Source organism: Sceloporus occidentalis, unplaced genomic scaffold (genome assembly GCF_023333645.1).
Source record: "Sceloporus occidentalis isolate IW3139 unplaced genomic scaffold, rSceOcc1.0.p SCAF_1, whole genome shotgun sequence".
NCBI lineage: Eukaryota > Metazoa > Chordata > Lepidosauria > Squamata > Phrynosomatidae > Sceloporus > Sceloporus occidentalis.
The window spans coordinates 1266460-1293932 of record NW_028316981.1 but is presented as its reverse complement, the minus strand read 5'-3'; the positions used below and the strand labels follow the sequence as shown (position 1 = coordinate 1293932).

At 44.6% G+C, this 27473-nt stretch overlaps 1 protein-coding gene across 1 annotated transcript; it reads right to left on the bottom strand.

The window, feature by feature from the left end:
• Positions 1-345: 345 nt before the first annotated feature.
• On the bottom strand, positions 346-19882 carry LOC149320323 (uncharacterized). Its single transcript, XM_089500998.1, has 6 exons — positions 19220-19882; positions 17266-17785; positions 16265-16391; positions 7829-7899; positions 6458-6584; positions 346-1592 (listed from the first exon to the last, which is right to left on the bottom strand). The coding sequence occupies exons 2-6, from the start codon at positions 17680-17682 to the stop codon at positions 352-354; spliced, it is 1983 nt and encodes a 660-aa protein (XP_089357124.1). The 5' UTR covers positions 17683-17785; positions 19220-19882; the 3' UTR covers positions 346-351.
• Between the last annotated feature and the right edge of the window lie 7591 nt (positions 19883-27473).

Below are 27473 nucleotides of genomic sequence, written 5' to 3'. Positions count from 1 at the left end.
TCCTTACGGAAAGAAGACTTAAATATATTGGGGAAAGGAAGAAAGAATCATGGAAAGATAAATGGGAAATTGTGATTAAGAAAGTGGAAGGTAAAATGGGGTATGAAGAAGTAAAAAATATAATTAATGGTATTTTCCACATCTTCAATAATGATTATTAACTTGATTGGAATGTATTTCCCTCAATGCTGTTTTTTGTGAGGGGGGAGAGATGAGAAATGTGTATCATGAAATGTGGATTTTATAAACTGTATTATGTACTGTGCAATAAAAATTAATTTGTGGGATAAAAAAATTGCTTCCCTTCCCCCCCCCCCCCCCCCCATTCTAGAAACTAATCTCCTCGCATTTTTATGTTTTCTCTCTTCTGTGGACTCTCTGATGCTTCACAAGTTCTGACTTCTGAACAAAACTATTCCCACACTGGTGACATATAAATGGTTTCTCTCCTGTGTGGACTCTCTGATGGGACATAAGATGTGACTTCTGAGAAAAACCTTTCCCACACTGCTGGCATGTGTATGTTTTCTCTTCTATGTGGACTCTCTGATGGGACATAAGATGTGACTTCTGAGAAAAACCTTTCCCACACTGCTGGCATGTGTATGGTTTCTCTCCTGTGTGGATTCTCTGGTGCCTCACAAGGGCTGACTTGTAAGCAAAACCTTTCCCACAATGCTGGCATGTGTATGGTTTCTCTCCTGTGTGGATTATCTGATGATTCACAAGATCTGACTTATCAGTAAAACTTCTCCCACACTCCTGGCATGTGTGCCGTTTCTGTCCTGGGTGTACTCTCTGATGCCTCACAAGGTCTGACGTCTGAGCAGAACCATTTCCAGAATGCTGGCATGTGTATGGTTTCTCTCCTGTGTGAATTTTTGGCTGGTGCACAAGACCTTTTTTAATAAAACATTTCCCACTTCCTTGGCATTTGTATGGTTTTACTCCTGGGTGAGATCTTTGGTGGATCTCTGGTGATTTCTCAGCTGAACATTTCCCACATTCTTGGCATTTGTACAGTTGTTCTCCTTTGTGACCTCCCTGCTGCTTCACAGGGTTTGCTTTTTGAACAAAAGCTTTCCCACATTCCTGGTATTTGTCCACTTGCTGTTCTGTGTGGACTTTCTGGTGCTTCACAAGGCCTGGTTTTTGAGCAAAACCTTTGCCACACTCCTGACATTTGTAGGGTTTCTCTCCTGTGTTGTTCATCCAGTTGGTCATAAGTTCTCTGTGCACTTTCAAATGTGCCACAAGTAGTGAGTTGTATGCAAAGCATTTCCCACACTTCCGACATTTGTGTGGTTTCTTTACTGTGTGGGCTTCTTGATATTTTACACTGTGCAATTTAGAACAAAAACCTGTCACACATGAAATTTCACACCTGAAGTGATTCTTTAGGGAATGAGGCCTCTTGCATGGCACAAGTGACATATTTTGAGGAAACAATTTTGCAGATACATTGTGTTTGTAGGGCTCCTCTCTGATATAACTTTCTTCTTCTGAATGTTGAGCTTGCTTAGTAACTTCAAGTTTTTGCCTAAAACAATTCCCATACTTAGCAGATACATATGTTTTCCTCCAGTTTTCAGCTATGAAGAAAAAAAGAAAATAATAATTTTGTTTAAAAGCATTTCAGAGTATGGGAAGCAGATAAAAGACAAATGAATCATCAGAACAAAGGAAGGCATGCTATGCTCCCTGTTATGGAATAAATCCAGATGATCTGGTAGCCTGTACCTTCCCACAAGAGCTTCCTTGAGTCTTACAAGCTTCAGGGAAGGCTCTCTCCACCCTCCAGCAGATTTTGACCATAGAGTCATACTGGAGGACCTAGAGAGGCAATCTCTGAAGTTCATTCAGCATGAGTCTAGGGTCAACCTCCAGCAGAAATATCAATGAACATACACTATAAATAAATAAATAAATAAATAAATAAATAAATAAATAAATAAATAAAAACTCTCCTCAGTGACCTTTTACACTCCGGATGAAAACATTCTCATTTTTTCATAATATTCTAAGATTTTTAGGGTTTTATATGCTAACACCCATCTATCATTTTAGCTTTGTTTCATCTGCTATACCGGTTTTATTTGAGCTGCAACAAAAATATAACAGTATCCGTCATGAAAGGCCAATGGAACTGCTCAATATGTCTAAAGAGAAGGACTTGGGGGCAAGCACCTGTCTCCCTGGACTGTTGCTTTCCTCCCTTGTTTGAGGCCTTCAAAGAGACATCTGCTGTCAGAGACTTGGAGCAAGGCTACTGAGAATGGAGGATTTGTGAAAAAAGTCTGAGGGAGAGGAGCTTCATGTATGAGCTGAGATTGAACCCAAGTCAAGTGGGGCTTAGTGCTCAGTAAGGATGGATCCTTTTGAACTGCACAGAGCATCTAAAGCAGGAGTGCAAAACAGGTATTCTATGGGTAACACACAAGCGCCAGGCCTAGTTTTGTATCATAGAATCTTAGAATTGGAAGAGACCACAAGGGCCATCCAGTCCAACCTCCTGCCATGCAGGACTCCCAGTCAAAGCATTTCCGACAGATGGCCATCCAGGTTTTGCTGCCAGGTTTTCAAAATACCAATAGGGGACAGAGGAAATTCATGACATGAAGGGTTGACAAGTGCTGTACCTAAATACTGAAGGAAATTATTGATTTCACTTTACTTAGACCCTAAACTGACCATCAGTAAGCACCGGTGTGAAGGTGTGGTGTTTTGACACCATTCGCCCTGATGCTGGTCTCACGCTGTGCACCCAACCACATGGCGGGGAGCGTTGTGGTGCTCTTGGCTCAGCATTTAGACGCACTGTACCAAACGACCACTGAAAAGCCACCGGCGTGGTGGCAAGGATGTCTTTTTGCCACTTCAAAATGCAGCAACATTTTGCCAGCCCTTTTGGGGCCAGGAATGCGCTGGATTGGGGCTGCGGTGTGTAGTTGCCGCAGCCTCAATCCAATGCTCAAAGAGGCGTTGGGAAGCTGCCCCTTTCCTGCCATTTGTCCAGACCCTGAGTCAAGCCTTTTTCTGTAGAAATTAATACATGGTCCACACATAAATTACATGATACACAGATTTCTGTCTTTATGAAGAGCCCACATCCCAAAATACAGGACTTGTGGGCATCATCAGGGGACACTCCTTATAATAAACTTGAGGTGCCAGCCCTATAAGGGACAAGATTTACAAGTTTTAAATAAGGGGCTTCTGTTACAATAAAGCATACCTTTCAGCCTGTCTGTGCCTGTATGAATGTCCAGATTTTTGCCTTTTCGTGATTTGGAATGGATTTGATTTTTAAAACAAAATTTTAAAAAACTATTCTGGAAAACTTTTCTCCCTGTAATTTCTGTTTTCCCTTCTCCCTCCACCTGATTCTTTTTCTCCAATGTATAAAGATCCATGTGCAACCCATACAACAAAAGTGACAATTAAAATGGAATTAAACTATTGAAATATTAAAAAAGAAGGTTAGCTTAAAATAAATTACAATTAAAAAGATAAAAGTGCTTAAAATCAGACACATTAAACAATACACCACCCCAGGATGTTCTTTAAAACTTTCTGTTTTAAATGCCTGTCTAAAGAGAAAGTCTCAGCCTGCCAGCGGAAGGATGATAAAGAGGGAGCCATTCTGGTCTCCCTGGGCAGAGAGCTTCAGAGTCCAGGGGCAGCCATGGATAAGACCCTCTCTTGAGTCCCCACCAACTGTGCTTGCGATGGGGCCAGGACAGAAACAAGGCCCACTCCTGAAGATTCTAGCTCCCAGGATGGTTCATACAGGGAGATATGATCTGTCAAATAGACCAGACTTGAGCCTTATAGGGCGTTATAGGTCATAACCAGCATGTTGAATTGTGCCTGGAAACAAACCGGCAGCCCATGGTGCTGTTTCAACAGGGGCATTGTGTGGGGTCTATAATCTGTCCCCATTAACAGTTTGGCTGCAGTTCTTTGGACCAGCTGAAGTTGAAGAACACTCTTCAAGGACAGCCCCACGTACAGCACATGACAGTAGAATCATAGAATCATAGAATCATAGAGTTGAAAGAGACCACAAGGGCCATAAAGTCCAACCCCATTCTGCCATGCAGGAAACCCAAATCAAAGCATCCCCAGCAGATGGCCATCCAGCCTCTGTTTAAAGAACTCCAAAGAAGGAGACTCCACTACACTCCGAGGGAGTTTGTTCCACTGTCAAACAGCTCTTACTGTCAGGAAGTTCCTAATGTTGAGGTGGAATCTCTTTTCCTGCAGCTTGGATCCATTGTTCCTGGTCCTGTTCTCTGAAGCAGCAGAAAACAAGCTTGTTCCCTCCTCGATGTGACACCCCTTCAAATATTTAAACAGAACTATCATATCACCTCTTAATCTTCTCCAGGCTAAATATCCCCAACTCCGTAAGTCGTTCCTCATAGGGCATGGTTTCCAGATCCTTCACCATTTTAGTCACCCTCGTTTGGACACGCTCCAGTTTCTCAATGTCCTTTTTGAATTGTGGTGCCCAGAACTGGACACAGTGTTCCAAGTGGGGCCTGACCAGAGCAGAATACAGTGGCATTATTACTTCTCTTGATCTAGAGACTATACTTTTATTGATGCAGCCTAAAATTGCATGGGCCTTTTTAGCTGCCACATCGCACTGTTCACTCGTGTTCAACTTGTGGTCTACTTGGACTCCAAGATCACCTTCACTTGTAGTCTCATTTAGCCAGGTGTCCCCCATCCTATATCTGTGCATTTTATTTTTCTGCCCTAAGTGCAGTATCCTATATTTCTCCGTATTGAATTTTATTTTGTTAGCTTGGGCCCAGCTTTCTAGTCTATTCAGGTCAGTAGTCCAAACAGGATGTAAATAAGGCACATACCAGTGAGACCAGATACAGCATTTCAGGGAGTGGGAACAGCTGGCACACAAATTTTAAATGTACAAAAGCACTCCTGATCATTGCAGAGAACTGGGACTCCAGGTCCAAAGCTGAGTCCAGGAGTAGCCCCAAACCATGAACCTGCATCTTCCGGTGGACTGTAACCCCATCTAACACAGGCTGAATCCCTATTCCCCGATCTGCCTTCCAAGTGACCAGAAACACCTCTGTCTTGTCTGGATGTTTACACCTGAGAAGAGATCTAGGACTTAAATCCTGGAAGTCAGGTGGAGAGCATCAGGATAAAAATTAGAAGGGAAAGAAACAACAGTGGAACTACTGCCTCTGAGTGTGATGGAGTCTCTTCCTTTGCAGGTTTTTAAACAAAAGCGCAATTCAATGTGCTGGTTGTGACCTATAAAGCCGTACACAGCTTATGTCCACACTATTTGAGAGACCATAACACTCCATGCAAACCAGTTAGAACACTAAGATCCTCCGGGGAATACTTTCTCTCAGTCTAGTCACTATTGAAGACTCACTTTCTGAAAACCGACAACGGCCTTCACCGTGGCTGCTCCCACCCTTTGTAACGCCCTTCTGTGGGAGGCTAACCTGGCCCTTTCCCTCCTTGCATTTCACTGAGATTGTTATTGAAGCAAGCTTTTAAACATATAGTCGGAGCTCCATATTCGTGGGTATCACATTCACAATTCTGATTATTCGCGAGGTCAAGGCAGCCTATGAGTGTACTTCTCCTCCTCCCCCCTCCCAGGCTTTTCTACTTTGGAGGAAAAAGGCCAGGAGGGAGAAGCTGGGGAGAACCTTTCCCAGTGGGAACAGTTTCCTTCCTAATGCAGCTACCCCACTGGGAAAGAGGCTGAGGAGAATTGATTCTCTTCACTTTTTTCCTGGAGGGATTGATGCCGGGGCAAGACAGCTCTCCCACTGGGAAAGGAGTGGAAGGCATCGATCCTCGCTACCATTGAGAAAAGGGTGGGGAGCCAGTTAAGAGAGACAGGGGGGCGGGGGAAGGAAAGGAATGTGTGCGCCTGCTCCTCTTACAACACCCACCCTTCCTTTAACTGGCTTCTAAGGAGCTGGTATTTGTGATTTTTTTTCACATTTGCAGGGGTCTTGCACCTTTAAGCTTGAGTCCAGTTGCATCCTTAGTATTACTCATACTTGTCCTCTGCTCTTCAGTCTTGGAGAGATCCTCCACCAATGTCACCCTGCCACACACACTATTGCTATTGCCCACTAGATGTTGGCACATTTCTTCCGACTCTTCAGCAAAAGCCTGTCTCAGGAGACCCTACTACAAGTCATACTCTGTCAGCATAGCTTCTGGCCTCACAGAAGCATGCAATCCCACCACATTTTAAAATGGAAATGATCAACAAGGGAACTAGAAAGCCTTCCCAAGACAGCCCATAAACTCACAGGTTTCCTCCATGATCTGCATATACAGGGCTCATTCTTTTCCCATTGAGACCTCCTTCAAAGTACTGTATCTGATAATGCCATTAATTAATCTTAAAAGACAAGACATAATCATCCAGGGAAAGAGAGAGCCTTACCAAGAGAGTCCACGATCCCAGAGATCTCTGCCGTGATCTCCCTGTGCAGGGCTCTCTGGTCTGGATCCAGCAGAGCCCACTCCTCCGGGGTGAAAGACACAACCACCTCCTCAAAAGTCAACAGGCTCTAAAGACAGAAGAAAAAGATTCTTGCTCACACTGGACATCAAGATGGCTGCCGGCTCTGGCAATTAGAACAAAGTCGTCTCACTGGCTGATACAGCTTCAAAGGCAGCTGAGATGAGACTGAGTCTTCTACCAACACCAGCATGAACATCATGAACAAAGTCTGACAAACACAGGAGCCTGAGCCCATGACATATTCTACACCTTCAATAAAAGGAGACTGCCTTTAAAGAAACATTAGGCAACTGCAGATGGGGTGGGCAGCTCAAATGTGGGCATTTCAGCATGCCAGGAGGGATGATGCTGGGTCAGTTCCAAGTGACATGTTAGATTTCAGCTGGTGTTTTTGGATTGTTTATTTTTCACTTTTGGGGGGAGGGTTGTGGAATTTTATGCCATATCCTCCACAATGCCAATTAATTCTCTTTTGTCCATTTTTCAGCAGATTCTATATAACTGCTGGCATACTCAGTGAGAATTTAACGTAGAGAGGAGAAAGTGACCTGGGAACAGTGTTTCAGGGGGTTCTCCTTTATCTTTTTCTTATTCACTTTTTTCCTTAAGGGACTTGTGGAGACTTGTGCTCAGAGAAAGTGAAATAGCCAGGAGCTCTCTAGATAACTATAGGCCCAGTTGACTGAGCTCTTAACAGATCGTGGGGACAAAGGCCAAGCCAACAGGGATCTTTTATGCTGGTGTTTAACAAGGGAAGCCCATAGTAGAAGGGGAAGCCCACAGTCTTGTTTCAGTTCCTCCTTAAGACTTCTCAGTTTGGACACTGAGGGACCCGCTGCAACATTTGTGGGATGTTTGTCTTCTTGCCTATGATTGTGGAAAACATCACCTGCACCGAGTGCAAGTTGGTAGCCCTTTTGAAAGAGAAGATCCAGTAGCTGAAGGCCCAGGTATCTGCACCTCAGCATCTTAGGAAGCAAGACAATTTCCTGGACAGAACGGACCAGACAGTCTTGGATGGGAAACACATAAGAGGTAATTGTTGGGGAGAAGATCACTTCACATACACAGGATGTAGGCAGCTGGAGGAATATCATACACAGAAGTAGGGAAACTACTACAAGTACACACATTCAAAGGTCGAAGCACAGATGATTAACCAGCTATGCTGCATTCTTCCTACCTATTTGTTTTCTGCCTATAAAAGAAAGAGACTTGTATGGTTCCAGGTATCAATTGAATTGGCCAGGTGTCAATTAAAATGTCCACACCAGGTGGTAGATGGCTTACCTGATCTGGTTCTGGTTCACCGCCATGGGGGAGAGGAGGCCGAGGCCTTGCTGGTGGGATCATTTCAGCCTCTGTGGGAGAGACCAAAGTGTGCGTGTGTGGGAAATCCAGTCACATCTGTTGCTGTTAATAGTAGTGATCTTAAAGACTCACTAAGAAGTACAAGCACCCGTCAATTAACAAAGCCTCTGACAAGCAAGCTCCTTTTTATAAAGTCATACCACCTTGCTCCATTTCTTCTTTGTCCTCTGCACAGCTGAAACTATTTTAGCAGCATATGCATTGGAAGGATGGTGAAAGAGAGCTGGAAACCACATAGGGTTTTCAGCATCTGGTTGCACAATATATCTGGCATAAACAATCCACTAGAATCATAGTATCATAGAGTTGGAAGAGACCGCATGGGCCATCCAGTCCAACCCCCTGCCATGCAGGAACTCTCAATCAAAGCATCCCCAACAGATGGCCATCCAGCCTCTGCTTAAAGACCTCCCTCTTTATTAGACTTTAACCGAATCTGTGTTGTTAAAGCTTATGCTCTTACTGAGAAATGCTAAGCCTGACACCAATTTGTACAAGGGAGGACAGAACCATGTGCTCATCTTGTGTCTTAGGCTGTCCCAGCTAAGGCAAAAAGGTTGTGGCCCTAATGGAGGCAGGGATGGAGGGCCATGAGGAGGGAAGAAAAGTCATCATGTGGCTTTTAGGGCTAGCCCCCTCCCCTGTTGAATTAGTTTCCAGGTATCTCCTTTATCCTGGTACAAAAGAGGGGGGATGAGCAGAAACTGCACAACCCTGTGGAGGAAGAAATATAGTGGAGAATCAAACCTCATGGGCTAACAGTAACAAAATGAACAGCAGAAAAAGTTAACCAGTATCTCTTGTAAATCTGAGCCCTCAGCCCTGTTGCTGTGAGGGCTCTACCCTCTTTTATTTGCCCCATCAAGGGAGGCTGCCTGGGCAGTAGCTTCTTTCAGGCACTGAGGAAACTGCTCTTATGTTAGCAGTGACTGAAGACCATTCGGAATCTTGGGTAGATAGCTGTATATGGCCTGTAGTGTATCCCTGTAGTGTATGATATTCACAGGGCATTTTGTTTCATTTATGTTTGAAACAGCCCCAACTTCAAGCTGGGGTTTAGAAGCTTAGCCCTTTCAATATCAGACAGGCTTTATAGTAACCTGACTGCATTATAGAAGCTGGCTTCGTCTTCAACTCCCTTCCCACTTACATAGGCAGATGGGAAGGGCAGAGGGGGCTGCTGTGGGACATGGCTCCTTATTTATTTGAGGTATGTCTGCATCCTGAGAAAGGATCATCTCTGATGGAAAGGAGAGGCCAAAGGTCCCAATTGTTTTCCTCAAGAGTGCCACAGTATGAGGCAGCCTAACACAATTGAGGGTGAAGGGAACTCTTTACCCATCCTTCTTAGAAGTGTTCAACCCCCCCCCCTTTGGGGGGGGGGAGAGAATGCAGGAGGGTTTGCATCCATGTGCTCTCTCAGAAAATCACAGAATCCTAGAGTTGGAAGAGACCCCAAGGGCCATACAATCAAACCCCATTATGTCATGCAGGGACTCTCAATCAAAGCATAACCGATAGATGGCCCTCCAGTCTCTGTTTAGAAGTGAGTGGCAGAGGTCATGCTCCTTCTGGTGAGGACATGAAGCCATTTTCTGTTTGTTTGTTTTTTGTGGGATGCTCTATGGCAGCCAAAAAAGAGACAATTTTACAGTTTGAGGCTTCAGCCCCTGCTGGGCCCTGTCTAGCTTCCTTTACAGCCATGCGCCCAAGATGGCTGTACAGAGGAGTCATCTGCTGCCTTAGAATCATAGAGTTGGAAGAGACCGCAAGGGCCATCCAGTCCAAGCCTCTGCCATGGAGGAAATCCAAATCAAAGTATCCCTGACAGATGGCCATCTAACCTCTCCTTAAAGACCTTCAAAGAAGGAGACTCCACCACTTCCCATTGAGGGAGTGTGTTCCAATGTCAGACAGCCCTTACTGTCATGAAGTTCCCCCTAATGTTGAGGTGGAATCTCCTTTCCTGGAGCTTGCATCCATTGTTCCGGGTCCTATTCTCTGGAGCAGCATAAAACAAGCTAGCTTCCTCCTCAATATGACATCCCTTCAAATATTTAAACAGGGCTATCATATCACCTCTTAACCTTCTCTTCTCCAGGCTAAACATCCCCAGCTCCCTGAGTTGTTCCTCACAGAACATGGTTTCCAGACCCTTCACCATTTTAGTTGCCCTCCTTTGGACACGCTCCAGTTTCTCAATGTCCTTCTTGAATTGTGATGCCCAGAACTGGACACAATATTCCAGATGGGGCCTGACCAAAGCAGAATACAGTGGCACTATTACTTCTCTTGATCTAGACACTAAACTTCTATTGATGCAGCCTAAAATTGCATTGCCCTTTTTAGCTGCTGCATCACACTGTTGATTCATGTTCAACTTGTGGTCTACTTGGACTCCCAGATCCCTTTCACATGTAGTTTCATTCAGCCAGGTGTCCCCCATCCTATATCTGTGCATTTCATTTTTCCGCCCTAAGTGCAGTACCTTACATTTCTCTGTGTTGAATTTCATTTTGTTAGCTTTGGCCCAGCTTTCTAGTCTATTCAGGTCATCTTGAATTTTGATCCTGTCCTCTGGAGTTATTAGCTACTCCTCCTAATTTGGTGTCATCTGCAAATTTGATAAGTATTCCCCCAATTTTGTCCTCCAAGTCATTGATAAAGATGTTGAATAACACTGGGCCCAGGACAGAGCCCTATGGGACCCCACTGGTCACTTCTCTCCAGGTTGAAAAGGAGCCATTGCTGACCACCCTTTGGGTTCAGTCGGTCAACCAATTACAAATCCATGTAACAGTTGCCTTGTCTAGCTCACATTTTACAAGCTTGTTTGCAAGAATGTCATGAGAAATCCTGTCAAAGGCCTTACTGAAATCAAGATATACTATATCCACAGCATTCCCTTCATCTACCAAGCTGGTAATTTCATCAAAGAAAGAGATTAGATTTGTCTGGCATGACTTCTTTCTCTGAAACCCGTGTTGGCTTTTTGTGATTAAGGCATTCCCTTCTAGATGTTCACAGACTCTCTTTTTAATGATCTACTCCAGAATCTTTCCTGGTATTGATGTCAGACTAACTGGACGATAATTGTTGGGATCCTCTATTTTCCCCTTTTTGAAGATGGGGACAACGTTTGCCCTCCTCCAGTCTGCTGGCACTTCTCCTGTTCTCCTGGAGTTCTAAAGATTATTGCCAATGGCTCCGATATTACATTTGCCAGTTCTTTTAATACCCTTGAATGTAGTTCATCTGATCCTGGAGACTTAAATTCATTTAGATTAACCAGGTATTCCTCTACTATCTTTTTACTTATTCTGTGCTGAAATCCCCCTATTCTGTCTTCTGCTCCTTTTTCCTCAGGTTGAGCCCCCTTTTCTTTTTCTGAGAAGACTGAGGCAAAGAAGGTGTTGAGTAATTCTGCCTTTTCTCTGTCTTCTGTTAGCATTTTGCCATCTTCTCCACTCAGTGGCCCTACCGTTTCCTTCTTCTTACTTTTGCTGTGGACATATCCCAAAAAGCCCTTTTTGATGTCTTTAACCTCTCTAGCAAGCCTGAGTTCATTCTGTGCTTTAGCTTTTCTGACTTTATCCCTACATGTGCTTGCTATTTCTTTGTATTCCTCTTTGGTGATTTCCCCCTTTTTCCATTTCTTATACTTGTTCCGTTTAAAACTTAGCTCAGTTGAAAGTTCCTTAGTCATCCATCCTGATTTCTTGAGACACCTCCCATTTTTCTTTCTCACTGGAACTGTTTCAAATTGTGCCTTCAGTATCTCCCTTTTGAGAAACTCCCATCCGTCCTGAACTCCCTTCTCTTTTAGTATTTCTGACCATGGGATCACCCTCAATTCTTCTCTCAATTTACTGAAATCCGCTCTCCTAAAGTCTAGAATGCGTGTCTGACTATGCCTGACTTCTCCTTTCCATTGTATAACAAACTCCAGGAGAACAAACTCCGGGTTCTCGGTGAAGGACCAGCGCAGGTTAGGTGGGCGGGGAGGGGGTGTGGCCTTGATACACAGTAACACCGTATCCCTCACCAGGAACCACATCCGACAGACCTCCTATATTGAGTGTATTTACCTGACCCTGAAGGCTAGGGACAGTCTAGGGATTCTGTTAGTGTATCGGCCACCCCGTGCACTAGCGGACTCCCTTAACGAGCTGACACAGCTGGTCGCGAAGCTGATGCTGGAGACGCCCAGGCTACTTGTCCTGGGTGATTTCAACATCTCCCTCACGGCCAGCTATGTTCCATCCGGTGCGGCTCGGGAATTCATGGATACCATGGCGGCCATGGGCCTGTCCCAGCTGATTTCGGGTCCCACGCATTGTGCGGGTAATACTCTTGATTTGGTCTTCTGTTCGGAGGCGGAGAATCCGTGGGTGGAAATAGCTAATGTTTCCCCCCTGTCATGGACGGATCATTTCCTGGTAGAGGCGAAAATCAAGGTCTCTACCCAGATCCCCCCCGGGGGTGGCGGACCAGTTAGGATGGTCCACCCTCGAAGGCTGATGGAACCCAAAAGGTTCCAGGAAGCCTTAGAGGGGTCCATGGTTGGAAGCGACGGCGACTCTGTTGATGCCCTCACCGCTATCTGGAATACCGGTCTTTCAAGGGCTATATACAGTATCGCTCCTAAGCGCCCTCTCAGGCCCGCTTCCAAATGCAAGCCCTGGTATACGGAAGATCTCCGGGCAAGGAAGCAGTCACTGCGACGGCTAGAGTACCGTTGGCGGAAACACCTTTGCTTAGACGACAAGGCTCTCCTAGACCAACTGTTAGAGGACTACGGAGAGGCAATACGAGCAGCAAAGAATTTGTTCTATGGTGCTCGTATTGCGTCCGCAGAGTCGCATCCGGCAGAGTTGTTCAGGGTGGTCAGGGAGCTAACTCAGCTCCCTCCCGCTCAGAACCAGATCCTTGAACCTACTAAGGCCTGCTGTGACTTATTTAACGACTTTTTTGCGGATAAAACCTCTCGGATAAGCGAAGGTCTGAACGCCGACATTTTAGCAGAACCTAAGGTAGAGGTGTCCGGAGCCTCCGTGGACTTTATTAAACTAGATCGGTTTGAGTCGGTAAGTACTGAGGATGTGGACAAGATCCTCGGAAGTGTTCGGAAGACAACCTGCTCTCTCGATCCCTGTCCCTCGTGGTTAGCGGCCCAGGGGGGATCGGCGGTAACAACTTTGTTACGCCAGATAGTTAATACATCTTTGAGGGATGGGCAATTTCCATCACAACTGAAATTGGCCATAGTAAAACCTATTCTAAAAAAGCCCTCCCTCGACCCCCTGGTTCATAATAATTATCGGCCTGTTTCGCTGCTACCATTTTTGGGAAAGGTGATCGAGAGAGTGGTTGCAATCCAGCTTCAGGCGGTCTTGGATGAAACGGATTATCTAGACCCATTTCAAACTGGCTTCCGGGCGGGCTACGGGGTTGAGACAGCCATGGTCGCCTTGGTCGATGATCTCCGTCTGGGCATTGACAGGGGAAGCGTGTCCCTGTTGGTGCTCTTGGACATCTCAGCGGCTTTCGATACCATAGACCATGGTATCCTTCTGGGACGCCTGGCAGAGGTGGGAATCGGGGGCACTGCGCTGCAGTGGTTCCGGTCCTACCTCTCTGGGAGGTCCCAGATGGTGCAGCTGGGAGACGTGTGCTCCGACGAGAGGCCCCTTAAAACCGGGGTCCCTCAAGGGGCCATTCTGTCTCCCATGCTATTTAACATTTACATGAAACCGCTGGGAGAGATCATCCGGAGACATGGGGCGCGGGGTTATCAGTACGCTGATGACACCCAAATCATTTTCTCTATGTCTCCGACTGATGCAGTGACTGGGGATGGGGTCTCTCCTCTCGTGGCGTGCCTGGAGTCAGTAATGGGCTGGATGAGGGAAAACCGACTCAAATTGAATCCAGAGAAAACGGAGGTACTAGTTATAGGTTCCCCTGGTCCAGGAATGGCGGTGGTTCCACCTGTCCTGAACGGGGTCACGCTCCCTGTGAAGGACTCCGTGCGCAGTCTGGGGGTGCTTCTTGACTCGTCGCTTCACCTGACTGCTCAGGTGAATGCGACGGTCAAGAGCACCTGTTATCAGCTTCGGCTGATTCGCCAGCTGCGCCCATACCTGGCCCAGAGGGACCTAGAAACTGTTGTACATGCTCTGGTAACCTCGAGATTGGATTTCTGCAATGTACTCTACATGGGGCAACCCTTATATCAAACTCGGAAGCTGCAAATGGTTCAGAACATGGCAGCCCGGCTGGTCACTGGTGCTCCCAGGACCAGCCATATAACACCGGTATTGAAAGATCTCCATTGGTTGCCTATCCGCTTCCGGGCCCAATATAAGGCGTTGGTTATTACCTATAAAGCCCTAAATGGCTTGGGTCCAGGTTACCTAAAGGACCGCCTCTCCCCGTACATTCCGCCTCGCACCCTCAGGACATCTGGGCAGCAGCTACTGAAGGTGCCTGGGGCTAGATTGTCCTCCACCACAAGGAGGACATTTTCCACTGCTGCCCCAGCCCTTTGGAATACGCTGCCCACTGAGCTCCGCTCAACTACCACCCTGGCCCAATTCAGGAAGGATTTGAAGACCTTCCTGTTCCAACAGGCATTCCCCGATTAAAAATCCTGTGGGCCTCCCTCCTCTTTCGTGGCCAAGAGGAAGGGCTTTGGGGCTTTTTTGCCTGTATTTTTTATTATTGTTTATATGTGATGTATTTTGGATTTTATTGTATGTATTGTTGTTTGAAATTTTATACTGTAAGCCGCCCTGATCGAAGGAAGGTGCGGGATATAAATAAAAACTTTATTATTATTTATTATTATTTAACATGGTCACGTCCACTTAAGGATCCCACCACTAACCAAGTCATCCTTGTTGGTTAGGATCAGATCTAAAATAGCTGACCCCCTTGTTGCCTCTTCCACCTTTTGGATCATCAAATTGTCTTCCAGGCAAGTGAGGAATTTGCTAGACCTTTGGCTGAGTTTGACTTCCAGCAAATATCAGGATAGTTCAAGTCGCCCATCACTACTACATCTCTCTTTTCTGACTGTGTAGTCATCTGTTCTAAAAAGATATCATCCAATTCCTCAGTCTGACTTGGGGGTCTGTAGTAGACTCCCATCATAACATCCTTGTTGTTTCCCTCCCCTTTAATTTTTATCCAGATGTTCTCCACCTGGCTTCCATGATTGATGTCCTGGATCTCTTCACTGGTGTAAATATCTCTGACATATAGTGCTATTGTTAGTTCTTTTTCTGTGGTTCAGGAACTCATCCCTCATCTTCTTATGTGATTTGTGTCTCACATGCTAAATTTACTGTTAAAGATGGAATGCTCTGGAACACACTGACTTTGTTCACTGAGATACACCTGTATTCTCTTGGCAGTCTTGGCACAAAAGAACACTTCCAGGCACAGAAAATGCAGAGGGCACTTGGGTGCAGTGGTTCAACTCTTGGACTGGGAAAGTTCAGTTCTAACATCCCAGGAGCCCTGAAAGACACTGGCAGACTGCTCTCTCTGAACCTGACCTACCTCACAAAGTGGTTGTTGTACAGACAAAGGATAGGGTGGGGAGTGTGAGAGACCTGAGACCCAAAGAGCAAAAGCCAGGTATGAATAGAAACACACAGGGTACAAGATGTGCCTTTTAAGCCAGAGATGCAGAAAATCAATCTCCACATGTGGAAATGAGCATCATTCAAGCTGTGCAACCCTTGGGACAATGGCAATATCTTGCACCAAAAGTATGATGGAATGAACAGTGGGATGCGCAGTGGTACTACAAGCACATCATGCAAAATATCTACACACACATACACAAAATGAGAATTAACACAAAGCGTCCAAGATCTTACATCACAGATGGAGACGATAACTGTGTGTTTGTGGAGATATTCATTGAATATGCTCCACATCCCTGCTGTGCAATGGCAGTCTCTTTGCTGTGAAATACACACCTATAGATGCATCTGGAAGCCAAGTGACCCTGCATGCACAACTCTGCTTCCACAATCATGAGCTGAACATGGATGTTGCACATCAGACCAAAAAGTCCAATACCTTCCATTGGGGAAATTAAACCCAGCATACTGTAGTTGTTTCAGTACTTGTCTACGGCTCAGGGGACCAAGGTTCGAATCCCTTCTCTGCCATATAAACTCCCTGGGTGACCTTGAGCAAGCTAGTCTTTCAGCCTCAAGAGAAAGGCAAGGGGAAACCTCCTCTAAACAAATCTGGCCAAGAAAACCCTGTGAAGCTTTAGGTCACCATTAGCTGGAAATTCATTGAAGACACACATCAACAAGAAAGAGGCATCCTTACCTTGCAGGGGCCCTCCTCCATCATGCTCCTCTTCGATTGCCCTCCATTGGGGACTCTGCCTGGGATCCAATGGAGCCTTTTCTGCCACAGGGAATTCAGAGTGAACTTCTGACAGGAGGCTTTGGGCCTGAAAGAAGCAGTCAGGATTCAAGACTTGGATGAGTAAACGGCAAAGACTTGGAAGAGGTTTGTGCTTGCGTGGGATGAGACTTGCAACCACCACTAAGCCAGTAAAAAGCCAGTAGCACCTAAGTCCAACTTGAAAATGTCATACAAAATAAAAGTTCAAAAAGGTGGAATACAGAATGATATTACAGTTATTACTTGGTATACATTTATTGTATGTGCTGGAACACACACAATTCCATGGAGCCTACAGCAAGAACATATGGAGTTCTGGAAAACTCTGCTTTGACTTATGGCAGTCTACTCATGTATTCATGTGTGTGTGTGTGTGTGTAAGGAAGAAATGACATAGACATATGGCGAAACAAACATGAAAACCTATTGCTACTGTATAGATATACCCACCTGAACACTCTGTGGGCACAATGCTATTGTTGGTAATTTGTTATGTCAGCTTTAGAATAAAAATGACATGAAAAAACTCAGCAACGGTAAAATGTTTCACCCCTTAGAGGTGAAAACTGGTGACTTGCTAGAGTGGGTGAAAACCCATTCTGCTCCTGAACACATCATGGGTGCAAGTCAGGTTGTGTGGCAGTGGCAGCAGGGAAATCTGGGAACTTCCTTTGAAAATCTGGCACACAAGGAGCACACACCTGGTTTTAAAACCGAATCACTCTTTTCAGATGCTTCACAGACTGAGATTCCACTTCAGCAGAAGGCCGATCCTCCCCACACTTCTCCCTATCAAAGCCAAGTCTGGGAACACCAGATTTCAGCCGTGATAGGGTGAAGTGTGGAGTCCTCAAAGACTAAAAAAAGGCAGCCCAGAGCCAAATCCTGTTCACCTTGGCCTCAGGAAGAAATGCTCTCACCTGCTGCTCTTTCTCCTTCTTCTCTGCCTCTGCCCGACTCAGGAGGAAACCTTCTGCCAGGGCCACCGCCTGGGAGCAGGTCTCTGCCCCACATTCCCTGACCCAGTTCCCCATCTCTGGGGGCAAGATGCTCAGGAACTGCTCCAAGATCACCAGGTCCAGGATCTCATTTTTCGTGTGTCGCTCTGGCTTCAGCCACTGACGGCAGAGATGGTGGAGTCGGCTGCAAACCTCTTGGGGTCCCTCTCCCTCCTTGTAGGAGAACTGTCTGAAGCACTGGCATTGCGTCTCTGGGCTGGCAAGCTCCTCTCTCATGGACCCCTGGATTATCCTCTCCCAGATTCCCCCACTGCTCTCAGCACTGAGGTCATTGTGGCCTTTTCTTCCTTCAGGACCAAGTGATTTTGGTTCCTCCATCTATGTTTTTTGAAACCAAATGAAGCCCCCAAAAAGATCAAAGTTATTCCTCCGCTATCCGTCTGAGAGCAAAGATGTCCCTAAGATGCTCTGCTGCAAAAGCCTGTAAAAACAATATTTTATTATTACTGTTATTATCAATGTACATTATTATCTTGCTACAGGTACCCTAGAGGCAGTAGAGCCTGTCTAATCTTCTAAGTACTAATCTGGTTACTACTTGGATGGCAGATCACCAACAAATATCAGTCTCTATTTCAGAAGAATCTGAAGTTGCCAGCCACAGATGTCAGTGAAACGTCAGGAATAAACTCTTCTAGAACATGGCCACATAACCAGAAAAAAACACAAAAAACTATGGATACTGGACATCAAAGCCTTTGACAGTACAGTATGCTATTACCATGCTTAACCTTCAATGTTACATTTTATATGGCGTATAATATATACAACCAGTATGGCGTAGTAGTTTGAATATTGACTATGACACTGAAGAACAGTGTTAAATTCTCTACTCAGCCACGGAAACCTCCTGGCTGACCTTGGATGAACCACACTCTCAGGCCTAGTAAATCCCATAAGTCAGATAAGACTTGAAGGAACAATACATAATATATAACTGTCATATTTATCCTATTATCCTACATTCTACATTCATTAAAATGTCATTGCAGTTCTCGTTCATTTTGTTGGGTACACTGCCTTGGCAGATGGAGGCTCAGTTTTGACTGCCAGAGGTAAGAGCTCCCTTGGAGAAACAGAGCCAACGTTTCCACAGGCCAGAACCCTGCTTTCCAGGAACTCCCTTCTTCAGTACCCCTCAACAGCCATTATTCCCTGGTTCTCTTTCCACATTGAAGCGGCCATCTTTATTCCCATTTCCCTTTTACATTTCAGTGCCCTCCAAAGGACTCATTGTGTCTTAACCTTCATCTTTCTTCTTACTATGGGGATGCCCACTGAGAGACCAACTTCAGGTCACATCTGCCGGGGGTCAGCAATGGCATCCCTCACTCATTGCTCCTGGGTTCCTAAACAAAGGAGACTTCCTTTCTTTCTGGCATGTCATTTGGGGAGAAGAAACAGAGGATGGGGAAATTTTGGCCTTTCTCCTCATTGGGATCTTCGGCCGGTCTGTTAAATATAGTCTGCCACCTGCATTTGGGCTCTAGCAATATATATCTTTGCTTCCATTTCCAGAAGGGGGGCTGAGTGTGTCTGTTGCCTCGAAAACCACAGAGAGTCTTCTGGAGCCTCAAAGGCTAAGAGAGTTGGAGGGGCCTTTCCTCCCAGGAAAGCGGGTGAAGGACGGCAGCCTCAGGGCTGGAACTGGAAAAGGGGAAAGGATCAGGGGAAAATGCAGGATTCTTTCCTATGTTTCAAGGAGGATTATTTCCTATACAATCACCCAAATGCTTGGAAGGCTGACATTCAGAAGTACTGATTTTCCCAGAAAATACTATGGAAAAACACACTTATTTCCCCACTTTCCAGACCTTCCGACCTGAATCCTTCAGAGCAGATCAAAGAGACTCACCTCTTTCCTGACAGGGATGTTTCTGCCTTTTTGGACGGTCATAAGGTTAGTCTGTGGTCTTCATGGTCCCTCTCTTGTGTCTACCTCACTGGGTTGTTGTGAAGGTAAGAGGGTCAGGAACATTTGTGCCTCTCTGGTCTCCTTCCTACATTCATAAGGAGAGACATTCTTTAAACATCCGAGAGAGTATTTTCTGGTGTTTATTTTCTTAAAGCTGGTTGTGTTTGTGTTTGTGGAGGAGTGGTGAAGGGGACGCAGGGTGGCCTCCCTTCCTTCCTGTTTTTCTCTGTCTCTCTCTGCCTGGCATCTAAAGGGTTTTGTTTCCATTCTGCCTCCCTTCCTCCCCTGCAAGAGAAAGGAAGGGGAGATGGGGGAGAGGGGGCTCTCCATGGGAACTGCCCTCTTCCCCCTTTCCATGAGGGTCCTTGGGGAGAGGGAGGAGGAGGGGAGGCTGGGGATGCAGAGGGGCTCCTCCATTGCCAGGCCCTTTCCCTGGAGAGAAAGAGGGCAAAGGAGGGCAGCCCCTCCTCCTCCCCCAGAAGCCAGGTCTCCATGGGGCTCCCTTCATCATCCCCCCCCATCATCCTCTTCTTTCTAGTCTCTCTCTCCCTGAGGAGCAGGGCTTCCCTTCTTCCTTCCTCCCTGAGAACCTTCCATCCATTCCTAGAGGGAACCCCCATCCTCTCCATCCCTCCTGCCCCCTCTTCTTCTTCTTCCTCCTCCTCCTCCTCCCAGCAGAGCCCTCCCTTCAAGGGTTGGGGCTCCCTTCATCATCCCCCTCTTTCCAGACTCTCTCTCTCTCTCCGGGAAGCAGGGCTTCCCTCCTTCCTTTCTCCCTCCCTCCCTCCCTCCCTCCCTCCATCTCCCTCCATTCAGATTCCACCTGAACATTAGGAGGAACTTCCTGACAGTAAGGGCTGTTCGACAGTGGAATGCACTCCCTCGGAAGGTGATAGAGTCTCCTTCCTTGGAGGTCTTTAAACAGAGGCTGGATGGCCATCTGTCAGGGATGCTTTGATTTGGATTTCCTGCATGGCAGGATGGGGTTGGACTGGATGGCCCTAGTGGTCTCTTCCAACTCTACGATTCTATGATTCTAGAAGGGACCCCATCCTCTCCATCCCTCCCGTCCCCTTCTTCCTCCTCCTCAAGGGCTGCATCTCCCTTCATCCAAAGAGCTTTCTCGCTCTCTCTCTCCAAGGACCCCTGGCCCCTCCGACCCACCGACTCCCCCCACAGAGGAGGGGGACCCACTCCCTTCCCACCTCCTTCTCTCTCTCTCTCTCTCTCTCTCTCTCTCTCTCTCCCACAAACACCTGGCCTTTCCAAACACTTTCCCTGCCTCTCTAGGAATCTGAGGCTTCTGCTCTGTTCTCGATCCGAGGGGACTCTCTAGGAATCTGAGCCTCTACTCTCGCCTCCTTCGCGGACTCTCTAGGAACCTTCTCTATCTCTCTCTCCTCTTGGAGGACCCTCTAGGCATCTGAGCCTCCCTGCTCCCTTGGGCCCTGGCTGGCCCTGGAGGAAGAGGAGGAGGAGAAGGAGTGTTTGGGGGAAGAAGGAGAGGAAGGTGGAGAGGAGGAGGCCCGGAGGGAGGGACTCTCTCTCTCTCTCTCTCTCTGGGGAGCAGGGCTTCCCTCCTTCCTTCCTTCCCCCCTCCCTCCCCGAGAGCACACGAAAACGGGGGCTTTTCAGTGCTTTTGGTGTGATTTTGGTGCCTGGCTCTATTTCGGTGCAGATTTGGTGCCTTTTGCCCATTTCAGCTCCAGCCCTGGCTCTGAGAGAGAGGCTACAGAGCAACCAACCCTTTGGAGTGTCACACACTAAGTCAGTTTTCAGCCAATCAGAGAGAGGACTGGAGAGTGGTCGCCGCCCCCGCCCTCGCCCTCAGATAAAGCTCTCTAGTCTCTCAACCCCTGACTCCCTCTGAGAGCCAGGCTACAGAGCAACCAATCAGAGAGAGGGCAGCGGTCGCCCCCGCCCTCAGGAAAAGCTCAGCCAACTCTCCTGGCTCAGTGCTAGGGATTCCTGGGAACTGTAGTTTGTTGTGGCCCCAGAGCTCTTTCTGATAGAGAAGGCTCAATGTCTCACAAAACTACCATTCCCAGGGTCCCCTGAGCCAGGGCAGTCAAAGCGGTCTCAAACTGGATTATTTCTGCAGTGTGTCTAGGATCTTCACTCCAGAGACAATCCAATTTCATACCGTTTTAACTGCCATGGCCCAGTGCTATGAAATCCTGGGAACTGTAGTTTGTTGTCACACCAGAGTTTGCTGAGAGAGAAGGTTAAATGTCTCACAAAACTAGAATTCCCAGCATTCCCTAGCACTGAGCCAGGGCAGTTAAAGGGGTGTCAAACTGGATTATTTCTGCAGTGCAGCTGCAGCCGAACACGTTTCTATTTGGCACAAAGCTTCCTGGACCCCCTTCATGCCAAAATAAACATCTTAAAAGTATTAGAAGGACTGAGAGTGTCTTTGGTTGGTTTTAATGGTAATTTGGAGAGTTGAAATAAGTTCCAATTATTTTTATTCAATTAAGGTTACATTTATTTGCAAAAGATCCGCCATTTTAACATTACGGGGACTTTCCGGGGATTTTGACTGAATATTTGGTGTGATGTGGGGGGGATTCAGTGTGTTTGGGTCAGATGCACGGGGAAATATCTTCGAGGCTTGTTGGCAACACTGCGAGTCAGGAGGGGCCTCTGCGCTGGAGGAATGCTAGTCACAAGGCCCTTGGGCACCATCCCCTTTGACTGCTCCACTGGGATATATATTTCATCCCAAGATTCTTTTTTTAAATGTTCTTTATTGAGTTATCCAACAAATAAAACCAAAAGTATACATCTTTCCCATTCTGTCTGTTAATATTCGTTATCCCCCCTCCCCCCCCCCACCCTTATAACTGCATTATATACAACTGACACTTTGTTTATAGCACTACATATCCACGCACCTCTATTATACACAGTGATTTTTAGCTACATACTCCGTTTGCTTTATGTTTTGTGTTTGTTAACAAAGACCATGAGTTGCTCCTTCTCTTCTCTTTTGACTACTCTATACAAAAAAAAAGGACTATCCACATATCCTTAATAACCACTATTAAGGTTATTTGGTTATATTAAGGTTATATTGCTTTCCATAGTTCACAGACATCATCTTTTTTTTACAATAGTTCATAAACAGCTCCCATGTTTGTTTTCCAGCAGTGGTTCTGTCCTTTAAGTCCATGGTAATTTTACCCATTTCTATTATTATTAAAGGTTTTTGTAACCATGTATCAATTGTTGGTGTTTCATCCATGCGCCAGCACTGGGCTAATGACATTCTAGCTGAAGCAAGCAGGATCAATACTTGTTTAAGGTATTTCCTTAACTCTTGACTGCCCACCATATTTAAGAGAAATAGCTTGGGTTCCATACTAATTCTGATATTATACATTTCTTGAATGGTCCTATGCACCTCTTTCCAGCATTTTTTGACTTTGGGACAAGTCCACCACATATGGATAAAATTGCAGATGCCCTCATTGCATTTCCAACACTTGGCCTTATTATTCTTATAATTTTTCCCCAGATACCATCGGTTTATCATTTTCAGTAAGTTCTCTTTTATATCAACACATCTTGTGAATTTAGCATCTTTACCCCAAGCAGTTTCCCACTTTTCTAGTTCTATAACATGCCCTATATCTCTTGCCCAACTTATCATACAGTGTTTGATTTGTTCCGATTCCAGTTCCAATTTTAAACAAATTTTATATAATCTCAATATTCTACCTTTCTTTTCTTTTTTCTTAATGACGTCGCCTAGTTATGTATTTTCTGATCCAATTCCACTTTTTTTTAATCTATTCTAAATCTTTACATAAGTTGGCGGTATGGGAACCACCTAGACTCTAATAAATTAGAAAGCTGAGCCAAGCTAACAAAATGATCTTCACTGAGGAGAAATGTACTGCTTAACAAGACTACATGTGAAAGGGATCTGAGTCTTAGAATCGTAGAGTTGGAAGAGACCACGAGGGCCATCCAGACCAACCCCCTTCTGCCATGCAGGAACTCTCAATCAAAGCATCCCTGACAGATGGCCATCCAGCCTCTGTTTAAAGACCTCCAAGGAAGGAGACTCTATCACCCTCCGAGGGAGTTTGTTCCACTGTCGAACAGCCCTTACTGTCAGGAAGTTCCTCCTAATGTTGAGGCGGAATCTCTTTTCCTGGAGCTTGCATCCATTGTTCCAATTCCTGTTCTCTGGAGGAGCAGAAAACAAGCTTGCTCCCCCTCAATATGGCATCTTTTAAATATTGAAACAGGGCTATCATATCACCCCTTAACCTTCTCTTCTCCAGACTAAACATCCCCAGATCCCTAAGGTGTTCCTCATAGGGCTTCATGGTTTCCAGATCCTTCGCTGGCCATTTCTCTCCAGGATGAAGAAGAGGAGCCATTGCTGAGCACCCTTTGGGCTGGTCAACCAATTGCAAATCCACCTAACAGTTGCAATTCCTAGCTCACATTTTACTAGCTTCTTTGCAAGAATATTGTGGGGCATCTTGTCAAAGGCCTTACTGAAGTCAAGATGTGTCATATCAACAGCATTCCCTTCATGTACCAAGCTGGTACTTTTATTTTAAAAAACTAGATCAGATTAGTTTGGTGTGGCTTGTTTATAAGACAACCATGTTGACTTTGTGTAATTATGGCATTCCTTTCTAAATGTTCACAGACCTTCTGTTCAAAGACAGATATGTGCTAATCTGTAAAATCAACATATAAAGAGATCTTCTAGCACCATTGAGAGTAACTGAAAGAACTGGCAACTTGAGTTTTCAGATGCATCTGAATAAGTAGACATAAGTCTACGAAAGCTCATGTTGCCACTTCTTTCTTTAAATTAGAAGGTGCTACAAGAGAGAAGATTAGTCTGGCATGACTTTTCCCCCAGAAACCCATGTTGACTTTTGGTTACCATTGCATTCCTTTCTAAATGCTTACAGACTGTCTCTTTAATGATGTGTTCCTAAACATTTCCTTGTGTTGATGTGTTGATATGAGGCTGTTTGGGTCATCTTTTTTAAATTTTTTAAAATGTACTCACTAAAATCTATACAATAATTTATCTAATAGACAGAGAAGACAATACATTACGAATCAACAGTACATTGTCCCACATAACACATCACACTACACTACACTACACCACATCAACATTGCCTTACCCCCACATGACACAACACCAGATAACTAACTAATGACTAAAATAACAGTAAAACAAAGAAAGATGATTCCATCTTGGCTTGGTTTCTCATTGCCTTTACATATTTTTTTCATTCGTTAATCATAAGATTTCTCACCCCCATTTTTGCTTGGAAACCACCCCCCCCCCTTTGCAATATCAATCTCACCCTTTCTTACTTTGCATACTTACAGACTCCTGGTTTATAGTAACTCTAAAACAACTTCTTCTCCCCATTCTTTTTGTAAGAAAATTATGAAAGGCTCCCAGTCTACATTTCTCCCAAGATTTCCCTCTCAGTATACAAGCAAACTTGTCTATTTCAACATAATCCAACAATTTGTATAACCATTCTTTGCTATCCAGACACTCATTTTTCTTCCATCTACTAGCATACAATATACATGCTGCAGTTGTCATCTATGTAAATAAAAATGTAAATGTTCGTTTCTTCAAAATCTTAATTCTCCGAAGGTTCTTCACCGATTGCTTTGAAATTTTGACACAACATTCCATTCTAATACACACGTTTTTATATACCTACTATTATATAGATGTCCTACCTATGACAGGTAAAAATATGTTTTTTTAAAAAATCAGCCTTTGACAAAACAGCAACACCGATCATTACAAGATTTGCATGGAAACAGCAGACCATTTGGGAAAACATTCATATTGTTTGCAGGAGATTTCAGGCAAACATTACCTGTAATTCCTCAATCAATAGCAGCGGACAAAATAAATGCTTGCCTGAAATGCTCCACTTTGTGGCAACACGTGAAGACATTAAAATTAACTACAAATATGCGTGTTCACTGCAAAACGATCGATCAGCTGAAATATTCTCACATCAATTGCTGGAAATTGGGAATGGAAAGGTGCCGGTTGATCTGACCTCAGGACGAATTTCATTGCCTCATAACTTCTGCAATTTAGCAATGTCAAAAGAAGAATTGGTTGAAAAAGTATTCAAACCAATGATAAGAATCACGATTGGCTGAGTGAACGAGCTATTCTTGCGGCCAAAAACAAAGACATCTACGAAGTGAGGCAGTCACATACAAGTCCGTCGACACTGTTGTGGAAGCAGATGAAGCGGTTAATTATCCAACAGGATTTCTGAATTCACTCGATCTGCCAGGGATGCCAACGCACATACTGCCATTGAAAATAAGCGTTCCAGTTACGTTGCGCAATATCAACCAGCCAAAGCAGGGGTAGGCAATCTTTTTGAGCCGGGGGCCGGGTTGCTGTTCCTCAGACAACTGGGGGGCCGAAGCCAAAAAATAAATAATTAACTAATTTTTTAAAAAAATAAATATATAAATAAACCAGGACAAATGTAGGACAAAATTTTCAAATGGAAGACACTTTTTAAAAAAAAAATGGAGGACACGCGAAAAAATTTGCTGATTTTTAAAAAATGTTAATATAAATGCATGTTTCTGAGGCTTCTATAGACAATTGCCCCCCAAAGGCCCCGGCAGCAATCAGCGGCAGGACTGGGCTGGGGCCGGTCCCAAGGCCTTGCCGGGCCGCATCCGGCCCATGGGCCGCAGGTTGCCTACCCCTGAGCCAAAGCTTTGCAACGGCACGCGACTTGCAGTAAAAAAATTATTGAGCGATGGTGTTGAAGCAACAATCTTGACAGGACCTTTCAAAGGTGAAGATGTCCTCATTATTTGCGTTCCTATGATTCCAACAGATATGCCATTTCAGTTTAAGAGATTGCAATTCCCAATTCGATTGGCGTTTGCAATCAACAAAGCTCAGGGCCAGTCTTTAGAATTGTGTAGTTTAGATCTAGACACGGATTGCTTCTCACATGGACAATTATATGTTGTGTCTTCTAGAGTGGGCAAACCAGACAATCTCTATATCTACACAGACAATGGAACAACAAAAATATTGTATACCCACAAGCAGTATGTAATTAAATATTTCAGAAGCATGCACTTTCTCTCTTCTTTCTTTCCCATTTAACCAGACTGAGCCACAGCAAGGAATGGCCGGGTGCAGCGAGTATAATATAAAAGTTTACCGTGTTTCCCCATATAAATGCAGAGATATCTCTGTTCCACGTTTTGAATGGAATATCATTGATAATTTCTGGGATAGTTGAAACAGAAAAAATATTTTTGGCACAAGAGTTTCATTTTAACCGAAGAGATTCTTTCCACCCAAGATAGTCAACGTTTATCCCATCTTCACATATCTTTTTAAAAAAAATCCCCTGCCATGTTATACTTAAATATTTGACTTTATTTTTAATTTGAAAACTAGATTTTTTAAAACCAATTCCTCTTTTTCATTGTTGGTCAAATTCATTGTTAACACAGATGTTTTGTCCTTATTTATGTATAAGCCAACATAAATATATAAGACAACAATAAAAAAGGAAGAATGAGAGACTTCAATCAAAGACCTCTTTCCAATAATCCAAAAAAATAAAGTGTTCTAAAAATTTGCAGAAAATATCTCAATTTTATAAGTATTCCCTAAAATTAGAGATGGAGGGGGAAGTAATTAAAAAGAGTATGGCGAACACTGATAAAATTAATAAAGATTTCAAGCAGATTCAAAAAGAAGTAGAAGACCTAAAAGACAGAACACAGACCTTAGATGAAACATCAAAAAGCGATCTCCCGTAAACAAGAACTACAAACAACTTCAGAGCTGGTTGCTGAACTTATATACAGATAGATGTTTGAAAGTAAGAGGTTTACAAAACTTTGAGTTTATATTTAATTATAAAGTAAAGTAAGTAGAAGTTGTTAATGATAATGATTAACTTTACAACATAAAGATAGGACATTTGGAAGAATGGCGTTTAAAGGTATATTAGAACCTGGAAGTTAGAAAACGTTTATATATTTAAAGTATGAAGGGAGGGGGGATTTAGGAATCGGTGAAAAGATCTCTTAATATTGTTTTTTGTTTCTCTCTTTATTGTTTTGTGGAAATTGTCATCTATCTTTTTTAATAAATAAATATTTGTAAGAAGAAGAAAAA

Coding starts and splice junctions, on each gene's coding strand:
- LOC149320323 (XM_089500998.1), bottom strand. CDS start 17,682: ATGGAGGAACCAAAATCACTTGGTCCTGAAGGAAGAAAAGGCCACAAT. Junction 7,900..16,264: donor TGGAGGAGGGCCCCTGCAAG/GTAAGGATGCCT, acceptor TCTCTCCCACAG/AGGCTGAAATGATCCCACCA. Junction 1,593..6,457: donor TGGGATCGTGGACTCTCTTG/GTAAGGCTCTCT, acceptor TTTTCTTCATAG/CTGAAAACTGGAGGAAAACA.